We start from the raw sequence: 19,303 nt of genomic DNA, 5'->3' as shown, positions 1-19,303 counted from the left end.
GAAAGTAGTGAGGACATGACTAGTGACTCGCACTTCGGGATTCAACGCTACAAATCAACATTTCATTCAATGCACACAAGCCATCAAACGGCTCTTTCTATCAACCAAAACATGAAGGATAGGCTCCTAAAGCGCCCAATAACACAACTCCGTCTTAACATCCTACCGCATCCATCGCCCAATCTGACTAAGCCCTAGTCCCACAGGTACCAATGCCATGAGTCTCACCAGTAATATTTTGAGCCTATACGCCAGCTATAAGACAGTACGCTACCTTAACTACCGCTCATACCCCGCTTTCTCTACTCTCTCCTACTTCCCTTCTACACCCCAACCATACATCACTCAAATCCAATCCAATCTTTTCACAAACATCTAAAATGGACACCATAACCTCCCTCCTCCACCCCACCGAGCTCATCCTCCCCTCCAACCCCCTCTACACCCCCCTCTCCCTCGTCTGGTCCGCCCAGAAAAACCTCTCCCCCCGCCTCGTCGCCCGCCCCGCCTCCCTCGCCTCCCTCTCCCGCCTCCTCGCCGCCCTCAACACCACAGACCTCGACTTCGCCATCCGCGGCGGCGGCTGCGGCTCTGCGTCCGCGTCCGACGTGCTGATCAGCCTCGACGCCTTCTCCGAGGTCACGTTCGACCGAGCGACCGAGACGGTGATCGTGGGCGCGGGACAGGTGTGGGGCAGTGTGGATCGGAAGATGGAAGCGGAGGCACCAGACTACGCAGGTACGAGTCTCCGTTGTGCTGCTCTCCATTATTCTGGGGCTAAGCGGGGCGTGTAGTCGTCGGTGCGCGCTGCACGTACGTTGGCGTGGGCGGGAGCATGCTGCAGGGCGGCGCGGTGTCGTGGATCTCGTCCGAGCACGGCATGGGCTCGGACCCGCACAACATGCTCGACGCGCAGGTCGTGAAGATGGACGGGAGCGTTGTGTGGGCGTCGGTGGAGCCGGAGCTGCTGTGGGCGCTCAGGGGCGGGGGTGGGAATTTTGGGGGTGAGTTGACCTTACCATGATTCAGTTTCCTTGAGGGAATGCGGATGCTGATTTGGGGGAATAGCGGTTACGGCGTTCAAGCTGAAGGCGTATAAGTATACTTCTGATGTTTATAGCGGCATGATCATGTACCCTCGCTCCGCGCTCCCGGCGCTTGCGAAGGCGGAGTCGGCGTTTGCGGAACGGTGTCATGATGCCAAGATGGCGATGCACTTCTTCTGTCTTGATCTTACGCAGGGCGCGTTTACAGGGCAGCCGACGCAGCCTGGGGTGGCGATTCTCGTGTATGATGCGCATGGCGAAAAGCATGGGCGGAGTGAGGCGGGGTTCAAGTGGGCGCTGGAGATTGAAGGCGCGACTGATGCGACGAAGTCGATGAGTTTGTGGGATGTGAACAGGCAGAGTGGTAAGCTTGAATTGGAATACGATTTTGCTATGTGGACTGTACTGACGGAATCGATATAGATAACCTTGACGCGATGAGAGGACTCACGAATCAGATGATGTCTGCTATAACGATCCCTGCGTTCGACGAGGCAATGATTCATAGGACGTGGAATTGGTTTGATCAATTGTTGGCGGAGGAACCATTGCTGAATGCCGGGACATTTGTGCTCGTGGAGCTCATGCAAAGAGTATGATTTCTTTTTATTCTCATTTCTCGAACAATAGAGACTGACGATAGCGTAGCCGGCTTTCAACTCGACCAAATCCTCGGAAGACACCGCATGGCCTCGTCCGAGCAACCGTCATATCATGCAACTAGGCACTGGTGGCCTGAAAGGCTGCTCGCCGGAAGTCCATGCCAAAGCCGTGAAAGGACTTGCAGACGCGCAAACCACAATTTGCCCAGAGAGCAAAGCTTCAGACCTGATACCTAGGGACTTCGAAGTGTTCCATGACCCCAAAGCCATGTTTGGCGCGAACTGGGAGAGATTGGTAAAAGTAAAGAAAGCGGTGGATCCGAAAGGGAGACTGAGAGGTGCATATAAAATTCCTACGTAAACATGGTATAGCAGATAGATGTCCAAGAAAAGGAATACGAAAACAAACTGTCAATTGCATGAATGGCCCTTGCCAATCAAATCTTAGTCTTCTTCGAGGAACCCTCCTGTGTATCGTCCGTACTGCGCTTCGCGCTTTGTCTAGCGCTTTTGCGCGTGCCCTCTGCCATCGGCTTTTGCTTGGCTGATGCTTTCTTCCTAGCCTCGCTTTTCTTCGTCACATTCGACTTGGAACCGCTTTTGTTCTCACTAGAATTCGCTTTAGGTTTCTCCTTGGGCGTCGCGTTTTCCTTTTCTCCCTCTTCCTCACTCTTCTCGGCGGACTCGTCCGCCTTCGCCTTCTTAAGCTCCGCATCTTTCTTTTTATCAGTCTTATGCTGTGGCGCGCCTGTCTTTGGTTCGTTCTTCGAGCCAGCTTCGTTCTCGTAGCTGCCGCCTTTCTTCTCGTATTCTTTGGAGAGCTTTGCAGCCTTGATCGCATGTCAGTCTAGTCAATTGGAATAAGTGCGTATGGTATACACACTTTCCACGCGCTCCACTGGCCCTTCCCGCCGCCATCTTTGTTTGTCTCGTTCTTGACGTCTGCGAAGGATTAGCGTCGCGCTCGTAGCAGTTCGGGTATCGCGCGATTGGGCGTACCATTCTTCACCTTCTCGCGCAGCTGCGGATCCGTTGGCTTTCCTTTGCTTGAAGGCATATTAGAGTAGTGAGAACTGGGATGTTCGAGGTAGAATGCGGTTGTTCGAAGTGGAATTGGGTTGTTCGAGGTTGAGGGACGCGGTTGGGAGTGCGAGAGGGGAGTGTCAATATCATTATGACATCACGACTCGGAAACGCGAATTCACGTGATGTGGTCTGGAACGACTGCTATTGAGATTCTGAGTGATTATTAGGCTGCTCAGTTAAAAGGAGCATGTAATATTTAGTTGCTGTAGATCTCGGATTTCTAGGTGTCAGAGCATCTGCGGAGTCGCTTATGGGTTTGCCGGTAGGGCGAACATTCTACGGAGTAGTCTCGTGTTACATGAAGCAATCGGTTGTCAACACATAGCCACCTGAAGTAGCTACCCCCGATGAGACGGGGCTGTTGTGGAACGTGTCAAGAAGTCCTGGACAACGGAACATGTGCAAGTATCATACCTGACGACGTGGCCTCGTTACCGTAGCACAAGCCCTCGGAGCCCTGCCGTCACGCCTGCCAGCGGCTCCGTGTACAGTTACACATGGTGGGCTTGAGAAACTGCTGACGATGCTATTCGCCAAGCGCGGGGCTTAGAAAACGTGGTGTCGCTTCAGGGCAGTACCGCTGTGTCGGGATCCAAAATGGACCAATCGATCTATCATGACACCTTGACCACGAGAACATATCGAAGCCGAAAGATAACGCACCTGTCACCGATAGTCAGTATTCGCGTGCTGCTGCTCACAGCACAGGCCCTGGTAGGGAATGGTTCCAGTTCTCTAGCGCTATGAAACGAAAATGGTTGCATACGTGCATGGCTCGTTATTGTTGCCAGAACCAGTAATCTATATGAAATAGGAGGTCTCGTGGGGTCAGGCCGTGTATGATCGGCCGTACAATATGTATGAGAGGGAACCAGCCTCCATAAGAAATCCGAGAAGGGTAGTTGAATGCGCCGCTAAATGATGCCCCCTTGGGCAGTCATGCATATTACTTCGGAAGCGGATACTATCAGCATTCCGGGCCTATGAAACGGTTCCAAGCTCGCCAAAACGTCCACGGGGTCGTCTGAGTTCCAGCAGGCTTTGGAAGAGGCAACATTGCGGTTGTTGAGATCGTTCCGACGGGTTGGCGTATTCCGATCCAGAGTTCGATGGCTTCAATCTGGTCGGGCTGCTTGCCGCCGCCCAAAGAAACAACACTATCACGTGGTAGTTGATACGCGGCGATCTGCACCCGTTCTTGTTCCATGAAACCGGCCTTTGCAAACACAGGGACTCCCATTTTGGCCGCTGAAACGCCCACTGAGACGCCCTCAATATCAGCAAGCGTGGTGCACCACTTGGTCAAGTTCGAGCCATGTCCTCGACGCCAGTAGGCTGGATGGACTGCCAAAGTGGCCAGTTTCATGCGATGGGCCAAGTACCTGCGTGAAGTGAAGCGTAAGCGACTGTTGTAGAGAGTGGCGTGGGTTTCATTTACTTAGTCTTTGCGGCAGCGGTAGCTTTGGAGTAAAGCTCGCCGCCTCTTGAACATTGGTCCCGTTGTAGTGGAGTTTCACAGGGGCTTTTCTGCACAAGATCTGAGATAGTTGAGGTCAGAACTGCGCTAAGAGCGGACATGCACGACAAAAGAAACAACTACTTGCCAGTAGGTTGCAAGCGGCCCGACCAGATGGAGCCAGGCGTCAGAGTGATGCTCGAAACTCCAGTGATAACGGTCTTGCCCGGCGTGGGTGGGCACGTTGACAAAGTGATATCGTGCAATGCTCTGTAGGCCTTATCTAGCTCCTGAGGGTCTTGGATGTCCTCAGCTACGAGGACTACGGCGTTGGGGTCGTGCATGGCGGCTTCGTACTCGAAGAAATAGCTAGCTATCGTGTCCTCAGGATAGGCCTCATAGTGCGGCCTTTGGTACTGGAACACAGGGGAGTAGAAGAATCCGGCGGCGGCGACGATGGCTATTCGGGGCAAGTCGTCAAGAGTCGCGAGTCTCACTTTGTCGAGCTGAGGAACTTGGGGGTCCATTTGGAAATGTGAACGCTGAGGGTGAAGCAGGGGCGATGTCGTCGGGTCGTGTGCACGGCGCGGTCACCCTATGATTGAAGATGAGTACCCAGAGGCTTGAGTCACTGTCTGAGGCACGGTACCGTCGATTGGCATACCTTCTCACACTGAGTTGGCAGCTCCGGAGTGGGTGAAGGGCAGTGCCAGCATAGTCACTGCCAATTGGAGGAGATAGGCACAGGTCGCGGACAGAGGAGAAGAAGCAGGATATGGATATAGAGGTTACTTATAGCCGCGATGGCCTACCGTCGGCACTTGGCCGCTCCCCTCGGATAGATAATGCAGCGGGCCGTACAGCATCTGCTTTTTAGAGGCAGGCTGTCCGCGCCCAAGGGGAGGGCAAGACATATCCCATTCAGCGAGGATAGCCGGGCACGTTCTGGCAGCGCTCGATTGGCTTCGCCGGACGGGCTGGTATCTATCGCGCTGCAGATGACTCGCATGAGACATGGTCGCTCGGTGCTACAAGCTACAAGGAGTCGGCGCGCTGGAGATGCGTCGTCGACGAGGTTGAGGCCGATCGGTGAAAGACGCCCGCAACCCGGCCACGGCCAGCCTGGAGACCTGGCGCCCCTGCATGCCGGGGGCGCTGGCTTCACGGACGGCACTGCTGTGTCGCCATGGCGTCGCGCTGGCGCAGGGCGACCGCGCAGAGGGCCCAGACGGGGCTGGCATGGTTCCAACAGCGCGTCGGGGGGGATCCGCACGTTGTGTGGTTGACAGAAACGAGAAGCCGTTCGCACCCCCAGACCCCCACGCCTCAGCTCCGTGGGCTGGGCGACGGCGAAGGCTTGCCCTCACCGCCTGACTGCCCAGGGGCGACGCTGAGCGACGACAGAGCGACGACAGAGCGACGAAAGCGACCGCGAAGCCACGCTGCGACTCTGCGACTCTGCTGCTGTCTGTGCCCGGCTCGGAGCGCTCTCGGACTGCGTCGTGCAACCTCCATCGCCCTCAAAGCGCCGCAGAGCCGCATCCTCGTCCCCAGCATCACGACGTTGACCCGCCCTCACCGCCGACGGACCCCCCGACGCACCACTCGCCGACCCAGCGCCCCATAGCATGACTATTCAGACTCTTCACCGGTTACACAGGACGCTTCCTGCGCTTGGAGCCCGCTGAGAATCCTCTTGCCCCACCGCTCGCCATCTGTCGCCCGCCATGACCGTCCACCACTGGCACCCGCCCGTATCGGATGCCCACCGAGGGGACACTATGCAACTTTCAGTTGGCGACCCCTCCGTGTGGTTTGAGCACCAGCAGTCCCAGCCGCTGAACGGTGAGGAAGACCCGAACCCGTATGCTTCGACCCGCCAGCAGCAACCAAGCACAGCACCGCTCTACTTGCCGCCAGACGCCGCTCCTGGACTGTCTGCCATCCCGTGGGCCCCGTCGTACGCGACGAGTCTTGCCCAGGAAGCACCTGGCGCGCCCACCGGACTTGCGTCTTTTCCAATTGACCTCCCAGAACAGACGTTCCAGCAGACCGGCTTCACTGGTGTGGAGTACCCGGGCTTTCAAGGCGATGGATATGGTTTCGGCGCAGCCCCTATGTATGGGCATAGAGGAGGCGATACTCTCACTATGTCCGTTGAGACTAGTAGAGATATAGAGGTAAACTTTCACCTGTCAAGTCCCCGAGATCACGATGCTAAACACCAGCAGCATCACCCCATCAATACCTTCGCATCGCTCCCCTTTGCCTCACATTCCCCCGATTTCGTGTCACCTCCTCACCCCCTGCAACCACCGTCGTTCCTACGCCACCAGCAGTATCAGCCGCAGCCGCCAATATGCAGCCAACCGGACAATGACACAAGTCTCATGCCTACGCAACACTACATTGAGCACTGGAGCCACGCGAATGCCACCGGTATACCTGGTCATCTGGCCAACAGCGCAGGCAGCTTATCTAGTACGTCATGGGACGTGGTTAGTGGCATGCCGAGCGCTTCAAACACACCCATACAGGAGAAGTCTTCCGATTCTGATGACCAAGAATGGGTCAACGTGGATGGCCTTCGATCAAGTCACACAGCGTCTCACTCGCCCTTACACAAAGTTGAGACCGCCACCTCCTACTCGCCGCCCTTCTTCCCTCTTCAATCACCCATACAGTCCATTAGCGAGGAACAAACTTCGTCAAGACCCAAGCTTCCCAAAGTTGCGTCTTCTTTTACCCAGCGAGCAACAAAGTCCAAAGTTTGTAAACGAAAAGGCAAAATGAGTGACGAGGGCCGTGCTAAGGCTGCTGAAATGCGGAAAAATGGGCCGTGTATTCGTTGCAGGCTATACAAACTTGGGGTATGGTGGAGTCTTCTAGTCAACTTGATTATCTGACTGACAAGTCTAGTGCGATGGCAATAACCCCTGCAAACGATGCTTGAAGGTCACCGATAGTGCTCGCTCTTTTCTGGAGCCATGCTCTAGGGCGAATTTGGACTCCGTCAGTCTTGTTCGACACAGTAAGGCCTGCCCTTTGGCTTCTTGTATCCCAGCTGACGTTTATGCAAGGCAACGGGCGGTTCAACCAAGTCAACGTTACCTTCAAGAATTATCGCTGGATCAACGTGGACGAGAGATGCTTGAGAATGGACATTCAATGGAACCTGCCTGGCTGTATTCCAATTCGCGGGTCCCAAATCGCTGTCCATTTTCGCACTTATCGAGAAGACCCGTCAAATGACTTGAATACCACCACATACCACTGGCAAGTAGGCGGAAGTCCCCAGAGGGTTAAAACGCAGCCCTATGCCATCTACGACACTGAATCGTTAGTAAAAGACGTCGAGATCTTCATCGCCGACAACCAGGCAGAAATGGAAAGGTGGATCCTCAATCGTTCACAGAGCGACCCTTTGACGGCGACCACTTATGAAGAAGCCATGAGGTATCGATCAAGTCCTGGAAGTTCCATGATCACGATGGCTCTACAAATGCAGTGTGGCGCAATCATGTCTCAGGGCTTCGGCTCTGCAATAAACGGGGATATTCGCGGGATTGACGAAATTGACTATCGCCGATTCGGCGAATGTGGCTATTCTGCATACGATAGGAACCTTGATCGACCAATCCCACAGGCAATGGGTCACCAATTAGATGTTGCCATCCTCAAGTACATCAACAAGGTGCAGAAAGAGCTCCTGAGAGAAATTCGCAGGAAGATCTTTCAACCTGGCATCAAGCCGTGGTACGAGCTATTCCTTACGTTCTTCATCTTGCTCTCCAATCTAGAGTACATTCATGATGGAGCATTGGGATACCTCAGATCCAAGAGGAAAACGGTAAGCGTCCCTTGCTCTTTCCGACTCTACACTCGCAGTACTGACTAATAGCCACGCAGATGCTCGAAAGTCAGGTCAGCTATGTGGTGAAGAGTCAAGTACAGGAGTGGGAAGTCTCTGCGGGGGTAATGCTTCAGTATTTTCGCTGCGTGCTACGAGGCTTCTTACCATTTCAATTGGCGCGCGACAATCTTGATGAGCTCATTCATCAGGCAAAGCTTGATCCAACTTCTGTTCACTATGTCACAAACGCCGTGCATCTTCTAGATCAGCAGCGTAAGTCTTGCCATTTGACCTTCGACTGCGACATGACGAGGACTAAGAGTACTAAACGCGACCAGGAACATCCCTCGCTGAAAAGCTAAACGCGTCCCCATCCACGGAGATCAATGTATCGGCCAAGTGGATCCCACAGCTATTCAACGAGGCATACGCTTGATTAGAGACCCCTCACGATTTAGCTTTCTCACCAAACTTAGCGAGCTCTAACATCGAATAGCTTGACGGCTATCCAGTATTCTCCAAGTTGGCATCTCTCAGGGATAAAGAGCAATATCTAGTCTGCTAGAAGAGAACCGACATTAACTTCGTGTGGCCGTCGCATTGAAGAGAAAAACTGCTAGCTGTTTACATTAGGATGACTACTACCAAACGAATTATATGAGTGAGTCCAAATATTCGTCAACGTCGTTAAGACAAGCTGTGTACCGTTCAATGAACTAATCCAGATAGCCAAGCCGTGGGGATATCAAGCATCAGATAGCCACCATGTACGTCCGTTGCAACTTGCGGTCGTGTTAGCCGTGACTCTCACGACCTGTGATCTTCCGCCAGGGATCCATGTCGAGGATTGGAAGATTCTGTTCTCGGCCTATCGCGAATGGGTCCTCGAATTTTGGAAGATATCCGTAAGGCTTACTCCACGCGTTTTTGGGGTCCCTGAGAAACATTCGCAAAAGGTGTCTTCCACTTCTGCCCTGGGATGGCTTAGTTCCATAAGCCGAACGAGCATGCATGATGCTCAGATTATGGATGAATTGAATGTCTCCGTTTCGCCGATCGAGCTTCGTGCCAAAGCGGCGAGCTAGACCCTCGACAACCTCCAGCGCGTAAATCTGATCTATGGAAAGTGGCGGCATAGACTTTGACCTCGGGATCTTTGGACTTCCGAGCAATGGTGCTTTCACAAGCTGACAAATCGGCTTGCCTCCTGCTAGGAACATTGCTGGCCCAAGCTCGAGGTAAGGCTGCTTATGGACACTGTTCGACTCGACTTATCAGTTTTCATATCTTGGGATCTATTGCTTGAATGTACTCACGGATGTTTCAACTCGAAAGGCCAATTTGGTGCCGCAAGAGTCTCCAACGCATCTGGCGCCACATCCAGGAGCTCGTTGTATATTCGACAGAAGCTTGCGATGAATTGTTCACCGCCGCCGACACTAGAGCCATCGTTCCGTACATATAATGCTAGTACGTCTCCGGAGAATCGGTCGGCATGGAACTCCTGATGTCTCATAGATCAGTACTTGTTATGAGCTGCAGTAGTGCGCATGGACGTACCATTGCTGTTGGGAGCTTTGATCCTGCTAGGCCGAGCTCCCGTGCCCAGTCGGGAACTTTGTCCTGGGTGGCGTCGCGAATGTGACCTGAGTTGTCAGCACATTGTCCAAACCATTTCATATTGCGGTAGACACTCACTCAGAGTCTGATCGGCGAAAGAGTCTGTCGCCCTCTCGGGACAGACATGAGAAGATACTCCAGCGAAAGCAATCACAGCTTCTTCGTCGTTGAATCCCGCCGCATGCAAGCCTCGGACTACAACCACCCCTCGACCATTGTGGATTTCTTTGCTTAAAGAGGCCAGTTTGTTGACCAGCCCCAACTGTAATGGGAATGTCTCTTTGTCGATACGACTCCGAGGCAACCCAAGCACTGTTTCCTGTTAGCATTTGCATGGCCAATACACATGGTACTCTCAATTTCTTCAAGCTACAGTACGAGTGTCGTCTTCCAGAGTAGTCAACCTTGATGTTGCAGTCGTTCCCAATCTGATAGTGTACGTTGGTTCGGTTTAGCTTCTCTTACATTTGAAGGAAATGACGGCTGCCCTGATATTCTCAATCTCATCCGTCTCTAGCTCCACAACATATTCTTCGGGTGCGAGTTCACTGCCCTCCCACGCCAAACGACCGGTGACGGCCGGAGGCAGCGTGTCCGGTTGCGATTGAACCGAGTTCGAGGAGGCATGAGAGCGCAAGCTTTCCAGAGACGGTCTCTCACTTAAGCTCGAGTCGGACATGGTTGATTAACGAAGTAAATATTTAGAGGTTTCGAGACTAGTGCTCGGGGAAGTGGAAACGATGATTGCAAAACAGACGACACAGCTAGCCCTTCCATGGCCATGCCTATATGTACCCAGCAGACCTCCAAGCATGCTGATAACTTGACTGGCCGACAGAGCCTCAAGTTGCGGAAATCGAGCCGTCTCAGTACACCACTGAGAAAACGGTATACTCCAAATCCTGTGCCACAACCAGGGATCGCATTCACTTTGGCGTTTGGCCCGTCACTAGCCGTCAGCTGATGCTGCAGCGACGCGCTTTCCGGGAGATTACTCGGTTGCGTTGATTGTTTTTTCTTTCTCTATTCGTTATCCAGTTATGTCCAGCAAGGATAGCTATCGCAGCACTTGATATCGACACCGCCCGCTAGCTCCGATTTCTGGTTCCACCAACACGTTATCGATGTCGTTTTGATATACTCGTCCATACACCAGCCGCCATTGACCCACATGTTCTTTCTTGCTGCGAGATCGCCGCGGAGCGCTTGCTTACTGCTAGCTAGCTGTCTATGGAGCTGCCGTGGTCCCTCTTCCACGATGCAGGACGAAGTCTGGCTGGAGTGCTTGCATCCTGACAGTTAGTCCGGCGTTGCAAGCGTGGCCGCTACTGATTGCGTGGCCGGGCATCGCTGGCAGCCTTATATCAAACCACACACCCTTGTATCCTCGGGCAATCGGCGGCGATCAAGGCAGTTTCCAGCGAGGTGGTCCTGATCTAGGGTTCCTCGACGTCCAGCTCAGCACGATCCTCGGCACACCCAGGCAGCTCGCCGCCCACGTCTTGGACTGGCCATGGAGGGCGACATCGGTTAGGTCCAGCAGCTGCTGAAGCCCCGCTACGGCAGTTCATTATGCAGCCAATGCATCATGCTTTGCCTAGATCGTCACGCGTCCGGCGCTTGCTAGCATGACGCACGCTGCATACCCATGTGCAGCCGTTTCTCTCGTTGCTTTTGCTTTCCTTTCATCCCGCGTGGGGTTTGCTACCGCTCCCCAATACCAACGAGGCCCTCCAGCTTTTCGGATCCAGCTTCACGATGATAAGGCGGTGCACTGACCAGTCCGGTATAGGGCTGTCCACTGCCAAGTCAGCCTCGATATTCCTGGTTGCTGATTGATCCCGGCTGGTCCTCCACCACGAGTAATGTGCACAAAAGCCAAACGTGTCATTGGACGATCCGGCGGTATTCGTTGGAAAACCCGCCCTCTTTTTCCAATTGGCTGCAATTATCATCGTCGCGTCAGCGAATCCGGCCACACGCCGAATAGCTCGGCAGCCTTTCCTCCTCCTGCTCCTCTCAAGACTATCGGCACCACCACTAGCTACGTTCAAGTCCTAGAGCGAAACCGCCTCATTCCGGGTATATCCAGCAAGATATTCTCCGCTCTGCGACTGCAGTACGCCACCACGGAGCACCCATGCAGAGCTGATCACTTTGCATGCTGTCCATCAGCATTGCATTATCCCGGACAGGGACCTTCTCTAGCCCATGTGGACTACAAGCTCTCCAGAAACACTAGACCTCTAGTCCGCGCAATAGTTTCCTACTGCTGCTCCACTCAGCTCAGCTAGCCACCAACTACTTCTCACGACAGTCCTCTGGTGCGCTGTCAAATGCCCACCATCGTCGCCACCACGGGGCCAATCCCGAAGCCCCCATCTGGCCAGCGACCTCACCTGCACAGTCTATCACATCTCGACTCAAACACTCACCGAACACCCCTGTCCACCCAAATGCGCGCTGTCGTGCATGGCCGTGATAGCTGCCGCTCGCACTAATTTCCCCGGCAGGTCCGGATGCCATTCTCCCGCCCTAGCAGTGCGCAATCGAGAATCCCGTAGCTGGGAACTGGCGCCTAAATCAAAATTACCCGCCAAGCCTCCCCCCCGTGTCGTGCTCCACGTTGCTGTCCAAGCCACTGGGAGGGCTTCCGGCCGTCGTCCCGTCCCGCCTTGCCTCGCGCCTCGCACCGATACCGACCGAGGCTGTCCGTCCGGCCCACACCTACTAAAGGCTGTCGAAACCCCGCCCCGGGTTTTGACTCGTGGCGGCGTGCCGAGTGGTTGGCTTGCGGGCTGCGGGAAGTTCGATGTGGACGGGGGCCAAGAGCGCGGATTGGCGCGGCGCGGTGGCTGTGAGCGTGATGACGGCCAGAGCGAGAGGTGTGCGAGGGCAGATGACGACGGTTCGGGTGTGTGGGTGAGGTGTGAGCGCTGGCAGGTGAGCCTGTTGTGGGGACACAGTGAGGCGGGAAGCGGAGACGGCGACGGTCACCCCAGCCAGCTCAGACCACATGTGGGTGGTGCGCGAGAGGGCGAGCGGATTGGCGGCCGGATTGGTAATCCGACGAAATGCGCGGATGGTGGGCCACGCTGGTTTGCTGGATTGGTGCATTGGTCGGTGGTGGTTGGAGGAGCCAGTTATGTTTTGATGTTGTGGTGGACCAATTGTACGCTCGGCTTCTTCGGCAGTCGGGCCCGTGCGAGTCCGGGCCGGGAGAGGGCGGGCGGGCAGGTAGGTGTGGCCAGTGGAGTGGCGTTATTAGTGTAGATCTGGGTGAGGGAGAGAGGCGACGACCGGGTTGGTGGGATTGGGGATTGATGAGACGGCGAGCTTCAGACTATGGTGGAGGGACGGTATGGTGAGAACGAGTCTCTTTTTTCAGTTCGCTTTCAAATCAATACTTTGATGCTCTTTGCAAAGACCTTTCCAACCTGTTTTCTCAAGTCCGAGTCCTGTGCGAAAAAGTTTTCCGCGAAATACCCCTGAGTAAGCTCTTCGCACAGCGACCTCACAACCACCCCCCTCCCTGCCAAGCGCTGGGCGAGACCACAACTTCTGCTTTCGTACCCAATTCAACAGCTCTCGTGGCATCCAACGTTGCAAACCCTCCACTCTCGCAGGCCCGCTTCCATCTCGCCACGCAGCTGGAATACAGGCAACGTCTATTGCAGGCTCCGAGGTAATGCTCTCAGCCTAACGCCCCAAACTTACCTCCAATACCACGCCCGGCCCCCTTTCTATCTCAAGCAACCTCCTCTGCGCACTACGCTTTCGGTCTAAGACCGGTCACTGCACCCAGCCCCTCTCCCCACGCCCCTGTTTATCGGGGGTGTAGGTGCATACTATCGCAACCAACAACCCCACTTACGGTCTAGCCCCCTCTATATCGGGGAAGGGAGAGAGCCGGAAGTGAAGCCCCTACCACGCCTCTGGTTGACGTTCCGCTCTCGCTTCCGGTAAATCGATCTTTGAGGACAAGGGCGCGTTGGGATCAGGACGCACCGTGGGTCGCGCTTTCGGTCGAACTGGGAATTTTTGGACGGACAGCGTGTTAGGGGAGGGGGTGCGGGGTGGAGAGGAGTAGCCTGGCGGGCCATAGGGTCGAAGGGGCTGTGTAGAGGAGTGGGTTTAGACCGGGGGTGTGCTTGGTGTTACGCTTCTGCTTTTTAGTTACCGATCGTAGATTGGAGGGGGTTGTTGGATTATGCAACGTGTAGTGGGCATTGTTTTGGTTGAGATGGGGATGTTTCGACCGGAAGCGTGGTTGGGGGGCCAGGGTTTTTGGGATAACGACTGTGGGAAGGCGTGCGTAGAGGGGAGGGGTTTGGTGGGTTAGGGATGGATTTTGGATTGGGAGGGTGGGGAGTGTTAGAATGTAGGGGTTGCGCTTTTGGTGTGCAGGCAACTTAGATCTTAGGCCGAAGGCGTGTAGTATTAGCACGTTCCGTAGGGGTCGCGCTTTCGGTCGAAATGGTGATTCCAGGACCGGAAGCGGGTTCGGGGACGAGGCTCTCGGGATGAAGACGGTGGGTGAGTGATGGATCTTAGACCGAGAGGGTGGTTGATGTTGACACGAAAGGGCGTATGTTTTTGGTGTAACCGCTACTTAGATTGTAGACCGAGAGCGTGAATAGCATTAGCACGTTATAGAGACCACGCTTTTGGTGCGATTAGCAGCCTTCACACCGAAAACGGGGCTAATGTAGGCATGTGGATGGGGTGGGCTTATGGGCTTTTTTAGTACTATTAGTGCTTCTTAGGTCGAAGCGTAGTTGGTATTGCACACGGGGTGGCTACGCTTTCAGCCTAAGTAGTGCTTTCAGTGCCAATTGGACTGGAAGCGTGGTCGATTTTGCACGCGTAGTCGCCGCGCTTTCGGTACAGTTCGAGGATCTTGGACTTACAATGCAGTGCATATGAGCACGCATAATGGTTACGCTGACCACTTAATTAATACCGCTTAGATCGAATGCTTGCCGCTGTAGCTTTAAGGTGATGGGTTGATCTGACACACAAGTAGTTGTGAGAACAGTTAGGCAGAAGGACACGACATGCGAATAACTTATTGAAGCATACTTTCATTCGCTTTTGTAGATACCCGGAAGACCGTTCCAAGTCACTCCGTTTGGAAGATGGAAATAAGGTCGTTCAATAGCAAGGAAACGCCATGCAGGCATGGTACATTCTCCGCATGCAGCCATACAAATACATTACTCCGCCGTCAATCACGGTCCTCCCACCTTCATAGCACCCTCTTTCCAAATGAATCACTAAGTGGTACTATCGAACCCGTTAGTATGGGTACATGTATCGCACGCGTGGGTGCAGAAGGTAGGGCAAACTTACTCACAATAGCCCAATAACTATATCACCCTTGACTCGCGCATAGATCTCAACCTATCCCAATCGTCAACTCCGGTCCACACCAAAGGGTGCGCTAGCACGACACTCATGATGCAGGACTTACATATCTACATAAGTCCGATCGTGATGTCGCCCTTCACGCGGGCATAAATTTCTACCTCAACTTCCAAGTCCAGCTCGATCTTGATCTTCAGTGACGAGTCTTTCTCGCCGACTTTGGCGGGGCGGTCCGCAATGCGCGATTGGTGCACCGGGACGATTCGCTTGGAGCCTCCGCGGGGCTTGGCTGCAGAGTGGATTAGTATGAGGATGATGGTTGGGTGGGAGGTATCGGATGGCGGAGTAGTGTTAGAACGACGTGAAGTGACGTGGATGACATGAGTAGTGTGAGAGAGGATTGGCTACATTGAAAGTAGATGTAGGTAGTGAAAAATTGGAACGAACCCATTGGTTGAGGAGCGGTGGGTGCTGCCAGTTGTTGGTCGTTGTTATCGCCATCCTCCGACATCTCGTCAGTGGAGTCGAGGTTCTGTTGCTTGTCCTTGCTGAAGTTCAATGTTAGCTACGTGGGAGACATAGGACGCGTAGTCGTTGATAGGATAGTACGGACGTCTTGGTTTGAGACATGGCTGTATGATTCTGCTTCCTCTGCGGGTAATCAGGAGGGAGGACCGTGATGAGGGATGGAGGCCGAAATTTGCGGCGTAGTTTTGAATTGGGATTGATGAATGGATAGTTGCTGATGAGAAGAGAAGGTTCAAAGCGAAGAAAGTAGTGTTTATGAAGGCTGGCGCAGAAGGTCTAGCCACTATGACGACGCCGCGTCAAGCATCGTTTCTTGGTACCATCCTTCCCTGGGGCACACTCACAAGATCTCCAAGGTATGGCGAGCATGCATGTCAGCGCGGCGAACGGTTCGAATAGGAAGAAGAGCGCGGATGCTGGTCATTAAAATCCTGCTTCTGGTTCGCAGTCTGAGATATCCGCAACCACGTGCCCGGATCATACCGGTGAACAGTTCATCTTGCCTTCATTGCACCGATTTACAGGGTCCTTGTGCTTCAGCATGCATGCGCAAGTGGATCATCGTGCACCACTCGGCACACCAGACCCTGATCCACAGCGGCGCCGGAGTGGAACCCCGCGATTCTACTCGAGGACCAACTTTGATGGTGGGGATCCTTGCAAGCTTCCAAGATTTCTGTATCTTTTCTGAGACACTCGTGGTGGGTCCACTGTCTGTGGTACTGATCTTAGGATAATCCGGCAAATGGCCGTTTGGAGGCGTCTCCGGGATGCGGGATGACGACGGTTACACAAGGTATACGATGACAGACCCTTGAAAGGTTTGAAAGCCTTGTCGATGGGGAGGCAGCTGTTTTCGCCGTTAACTATGTTATTCAGGACATCGCCAGCTCACCAAGCTCGGATGAAGGCGGCAGGATGCGTGACTGCTCACCCGTTGCTTGTTCGGGAGGAACATACTTGGGAGGGCTGGAGTGCGAGACGATGCTTGGCACATATGAGCAGGGGTGAGCAGCGCACGGACATTCGGTAATCTTGCTTTTGGATCTAACAACCCCTGGTCAAGCACGAGCACTGCAGAACGTCGTCATGGGGCGGAGTGGGCAGACAGTCTGGCATGGTGCGCGGGGATGGATGAATGCCCATGGGACACTGCACGGGAGGCGTTGTGTCTCGTTAGAACTTGAGTTTAACGTTGCTCTTGCTGCTTGTCTTGCCGGTCAATCTCAAATCTGTGTCATTCAACGTTTCCATCTCATCATTCCTTCGTGTTGACTTGTCGAACCATTACCTCAAACGTACAGCTCAAACACGAAACAAGATGGTTCTAGGAATTATGACCGCCATAGCGGCGTGTCCAGCCATTATCGGCACGACAGAAGCTGTGAGATCGGGACAGAACAAAAACGCCAAAGAAAAGCATCGGGGCGTGAAGTCAAACCTCATAGTCGGATGTTTCAGCAGATCAAGGAGCGCCAGCGAGATAAATGGCTGCATGGTGGTGTTGCGAGATAATAAGGTACTTGAGCCGCTCCAAGACTGCTCAAAACTTACAACCACTAAATATTTAGCTCTATATTGCCTCGCCAGACGCCACTCGCTCGAAGCCTGGAGGCCACCTTTTCGCCGGCTATTTTCTTCCATTTCCCGAGGAGAACTGGGGCCGTAAAGGCGAAGGCATGGTCACCACCATCTCGGACGACCCACCACAACTCAACTGGGTGTATATGGATTCTTTTACTTGCGAGCTCAAGTATGGGCTGCGCGTTGACGCAGAGCCAAACATCGTAGGGCCGTGGACGGTGACGCCGATTGAACGTCGCACTACACTAGATGGATGGGAGGGGTTTATGGCAGTGAAGGAAGATGATGGGTCGTGGGCGCTCTATTTCGACTATAACGACGATGGGTTGTCGGGGTTCGCTGATGGCAAGAAGAAGATGGAGGTGGAGTTGACAAGGAGAGAGAGGAGGGTTGCAAAGGAGTATGACGACGAGTGAATGTTGAGCTAAAAGTGAATCTTTTTTGATATTAGCGGGCGAATGGCGTTGGGAAGCACTCATATTCCCCGTATATACCCTGTACTGTAATCGCTCTTTTGATGTGCTTCTTGAGCGAGCTTGATAGTCACTAATCAGGTTTTCATACATATGCGGACTTTTCCAGCATACTATGACGCGACAGATGAACGACCTATCAGTGAGGAGAGGATTTCAAAAGACTAATTAGCTATGTGATACGAAGCCCCGGTAATGGGCCACTATCACGCTAGTAACATGTTTGCTCGACGGGAATATGCATCTGCCTCATTAGGCTTCAACTCGCGTAGAGCTAGAGATACCACTCTTTCCCAAAGGTTATGTACGAAATAACTCATTGAGAGTTCCCAGGAAAGTAGCTGAAATCCCTACTCGTCCGTTCAGAGTTGTCCCTTCTGGGATCCTTTCCTTTTGCCCTTTTATGCGATCCTGTTTGCATCAATACATTTTGCTAAGCTTAGCTTTGGGTTCGAGACGCAAGTTAACCGGGAAACTTTTTTGCATGAGTAGAACATGAAATAATGTCACAGTCGAATATTCCTGACATTAAGTGAGACGAAAAGAATCTCTCGAAATGCAGTCAGATGCCAGACGAATAAAATAGCTAAAGACGATGCTGACAAAGTCTGGAATTTCTACAGTGATATACAAAGGTACAGATCTTATATGTACAAGCTTACGAAACAACTGCCGGAGTCGAGACAACTGCAGGTGTAGCCGACGGTAACCTCGCAGCGGTCTCCTCAAGTGGCAGCTTCCTCCTCGGCCTCCTCAGATCAGCCTCCGTGATACCATTTAATCCAACCTTCGTGATACCCATTACTGGCGGGTCGCCCTTCTTCACGAACTCATATAAACCTATGAGTTTGTCAGCCTTGCTTTCTCCATTCGGACTTCAATACAGGAAATTGCAAAAGTCCAACTCACCAGGTAATTTATTCCCAGCCAACCGAAATGCATCCTTCACAACCTGCTCGTGCAAATCACCCTGAATCTCAAACAAAATTTTGCTGACTGCCACTCTGCTTGCCCAATGGTCGAAACTGCCCTTTCCCTTTCCCATTCTGCTCTCGTTACCACTCGTGTATACACCAATGTTCGCGGCGATCCGCATATACAGGCGGAACTTCATTCCACGTAGCCGCTTCCTGATGGTCTCTTCGGCAATCTTCAGCTGATGTGCGGATATGCGCCGATCGTGGTCGCGCATTCGCAACCCATAGTCACCCCAGACAACAGTCGTGCCGCGCGTGCTTCCGCCGGTGGGAACGCGGCAGCGGCCTTTTCGGGACTTCTTGTTTTCGCCACCTTTCGGCATGAGCCAGTTGAAGCGGGTTGGAGTTGTGGAGAAGGCGCGGATGGAGGATCGGAGGAGTGGTTGAGGCCGGGGGAGAACTGTGAATGTTTAGCTTCTACCCAGATGGAGGATATTGGGACTCGTACGTCTAGGACGCACTGGCGAGACTGCCAGCCGACTCAATTGAGCCGTTAACAACGGACATATCCTCGGGGGGGGCATGGCTGCTGGTTGTGGGCGATTGAGCCGTGGTGGTGAGCTTTCAGACGGAGGTTTGATGAAATATATTACGCCAAGCATTGATGATAAATACAGCTAGCGTCGTAATTTAATAAAGTGCAGCTCGTCGCGCTTGCCCGTCCGGCGTCATGGACGCGTCGAGTTCCTTCCCCTCAACGTGAATTTTATT

General features: G+C 53.5%; 8 protein-coding genes across 8 annotated transcripts; 3 read left to right on the top strand and 5 right to left on the bottom strand.

The window, feature by feature from the left end:
• Window positions 1-380: 380 nt before the first annotated feature.
• Window positions 381-2,079, top strand: BDZ99DRAFT_571759 (FAD binding domain-containing protein; the record flags this gene model as incomplete). The annotated part of the gene is made up of 5 exons (XM_033728128.1): window positions 381-738; window positions 795-1,004; window positions 1,069-1,410; window positions 1,470-1,639; window positions 1,695-2,079. The coding sequence occupies 5 exons, from the start codon at window positions 381-383 to the stop codon at window positions 2,007-2,009; spliced, it is 1,395 nt and encodes a 464-aa protein (XP_033575867.1). The 3' UTR covers window positions 2,010-2,079.
• Window positions 2,080-2,355: 276 nt separating this feature from the next.
• BDZ99DRAFT_354409 (uncharacterized protein) lies at window positions 2,356-2,705 on the bottom strand (the record flags this gene model as incomplete). The annotated part of the gene is made up of 3 exons (XM_033714582.1): window positions 2,356-2,478; window positions 2,532-2,590; window positions 2,648-2,705. Coding segments are annotated over 3 exons (240 nt in total), but the record flags the coding sequence as incomplete, so codon positions are not given.
• A 632-nt stretch (window positions 2,706-3,337) lies between these two features.
• Window positions 3,338-4,768, bottom strand: BDZ99DRAFT_463759 (uncharacterized protein). The gene is made up of 3 exons (XM_033720141.1): window positions 4,339-4,768; window positions 4,173-4,272; window positions 3,338-4,116 (listed from the first exon to the last, which is right to left on the bottom strand). Exons 1-3 carry the CDS (start codon window positions 4,715-4,717, stop codon window positions 3,702-3,704), a joined length of 894 nt encoding a protein of 297 aa, XP_033575865.1. The 5' UTR covers window positions 4,718-4,768; the 3' UTR covers window positions 3,338-3,701.
• Window positions 4,769-5,604: 836 nt separating this feature from the next.
• Window positions 5,605-8,624, top strand: BDZ99DRAFT_41744 (uncharacterized protein). Its single transcript, XM_033716822.1, has 6 exons — window positions 5,605-6,370; window positions 6,422-7,060; window positions 7,110-7,221; window positions 7,271-8,040; window positions 8,100-8,316; window positions 8,382-8,624. Exons 1-6 carry the CDS (start codon window positions 5,918-5,920, stop codon window positions 8,477-8,479), a joined length of 2,289 nt encoding a protein of 762 aa, XP_033575864.1. The 5' UTR covers window positions 5,605-5,917; the 3' UTR covers window positions 8,480-8,624.
• A 213-nt stretch (window positions 8,625-8,837) lies between these two features.
• Window positions 8,838-10,342, bottom strand: BDZ99DRAFT_389398 (Clavaminate synthase-like protein; the record flags this gene model as incomplete). Its single annotated transcript, XM_033715634.1, has 5 exons — window positions 8,838-9,300; window positions 9,360-9,547; window positions 9,604-9,689; window positions 9,742-9,975; window positions 10,129-10,342. 5 exons carry the CDS (start codon window positions 10,340-10,342, stop codon window positions 8,838-8,840), a joined length of 1,185 nt encoding a protein of 394 aa, XP_033575863.1.
• A 4,744-nt stretch (window positions 10,343-15,086) lies between these two features.
• BDZ99DRAFT_41722 (uncharacterized protein) lies at window positions 15,087-15,794 on the bottom strand. Its single transcript, XM_033716814.1, has 3 exons — window positions 15,644-15,794; window positions 15,478-15,578; window positions 15,087-15,319 (listed from the first exon to the last, which is right to left on the bottom strand). The coding sequence occupies exons 1-3, from the start codon at window positions 15,658-15,660 to the stop codon at window positions 15,141-15,143; spliced, it is 297 nt and encodes a 98-aa protein (XP_033575862.1). The 5' UTR covers window positions 15,661-15,794; the 3' UTR covers window positions 15,087-15,140.
• An 855-nt stretch (window positions 15,795-16,649) lies between these two features.
• On the top strand, window positions 16,650-17,641 carry BDZ99DRAFT_463751 (uncharacterized protein). Its single transcript, XM_033720140.1, has 2 exons — window positions 16,650-17,077; window positions 17,130-17,641. The coding sequence occupies exons 1-2, from the start codon at window positions 16,880-16,882 to the stop codon at window positions 17,556-17,558; spliced, it is 627 nt and encodes a 208-aa protein (XP_033575861.1). The 5' UTR covers window positions 16,650-16,879; the 3' UTR covers window positions 17,559-17,641.
• A 627-nt stretch (window positions 17,642-18,268) lies between these two features.
• Window positions 18,269-19,138, bottom strand: BDZ99DRAFT_499264 (ribosomal protein L16). The gene is made up of 3 exons (XM_033723647.1): window positions 19,041-19,138; window positions 18,525-18,992; window positions 18,269-18,455 (listed from the first exon to the last, which is right to left on the bottom strand). Exons 1-3 carry the CDS (start codon window positions 19,114-19,116, stop codon window positions 18,274-18,276), a joined length of 726 nt encoding a protein of 241 aa, XP_033575860.1. The 5' UTR covers window positions 19,117-19,138; the 3' UTR covers window positions 18,269-18,273.
• Between the last annotated feature and the right edge of the window lie 165 nt (window positions 19,139-19,303).

Source organism: Mytilinidion resinicola (assembly GCF_010093595.1).
Source record: "Mytilinidion resinicola strain CBS 304.34 unplaced genomic scaffold BDZ99scaffold_11, whole genome shotgun sequence".
Classification (NCBI taxonomy): Eukaryota; Fungi; Ascomycota; class Dothideomycetes; order Mytilinidiales; family Mytilinidiaceae; genus Mytilinidion; species Mytilinidion resinicola.
This window is presented reverse-complemented; position numbering and strand designations above follow the sequence as displayed.

What these genes read in the sequence shown, in the direction of transcription:
- BDZ99DRAFT_463759 (XM_033720141.1), bottom strand. Translation starts at nt 4,717, where the DNA reads ATGGACCCCCAAGTTCCTCAGCTCGACAAAGTGAGACTCGCGACTCTT. An exon ending in GGGCCGCTTGCAACCTACTG is followed by an intron (nt 4,273 to 4,338) that starts GCAAGTAGTTGT and finishes CAACTATCTCAG; the next exon opens with ATCTTGTGCAGAAAAGCCCC. An exon ending in ACCGCTGCCGCAAAGACTAA is followed by an intron (nt 4,117 to 4,172) that starts GTAAATGAAACC and finishes CACTTCACGCAG; the next exon opens with GTACTTGGCCCATCGCATGA.
- BDZ99DRAFT_41744 (XM_033716822.1), top strand. Translation starts at nt 5,918, where the DNA reads ATGACCGTCCACCACTGGCACCCGCCCGTATCGGATGCCCACCGAGGG. An exon ending in AGACTAGTAGAGATATAGAG is followed by an intron (nt 6,371 to 6,421) that starts GTAAACTTTCAC and finishes AAACACCAGCAG; the next exon opens with CATCACCCCATCAATACCTT. An exon ending in TCAGATCCAAGAGGAAAACG is followed by an intron (nt 8,041 to 8,099) that starts GTAAGCGTCCCT and finishes ATAGCCACGCAG; the next exon opens with ATGCTCGAAAGTCAGGTCAG.
- BDZ99DRAFT_41722 (XM_033716814.1), bottom strand. An exon ending in CACCGCTCCTCAACCAATGG is followed by an intron (nt 15,320 to 15,477) that starts GTTCGTTCCAAT and finishes TCCACTCTGCAG; the next exon opens with CCAAGCCCCGCGGAGGCTCC.
- BDZ99DRAFT_463751 (XM_033720140.1), top strand. Translation starts at nt 16,880, where the DNA reads ATGGTTCTAGGAATTATGACCGCCATAGCGGCGTGTCCAGCCATTATC. An exon ending in TGGTGTTGCGAGATAATAAG is followed by an intron (nt 17,078 to 17,129) that starts GTACTTGAGCCG and finishes CTAAATATTTAG; the next exon opens with CTCTATATTGCCTCGCCAGA.
- BDZ99DRAFT_499264 (XM_033723647.1), bottom strand. Translation starts at nt 19,116, where the DNA reads ATGCCCCCCCCGAGGATATGTCCGTTGTTAACGGCTCAATTGAGTCGG. An exon ending in CTCGCCAGTGCGTCCTAGAC is followed by an intron (nt 18,993 to 19,040) that starts GTACGAGTCCCA and finishes AAACATTCACAG; the next exon opens with TTCTCCCCCGGCCTCAACCA. An exon ending in GGCTGGGAATAAATTACCTG is followed by an intron (nt 18,456 to 18,524) that starts GTGAGTTGGACT and finishes ACAAACTCATAG; the next exon opens with GTTTATATGAGTTCGTGAAG.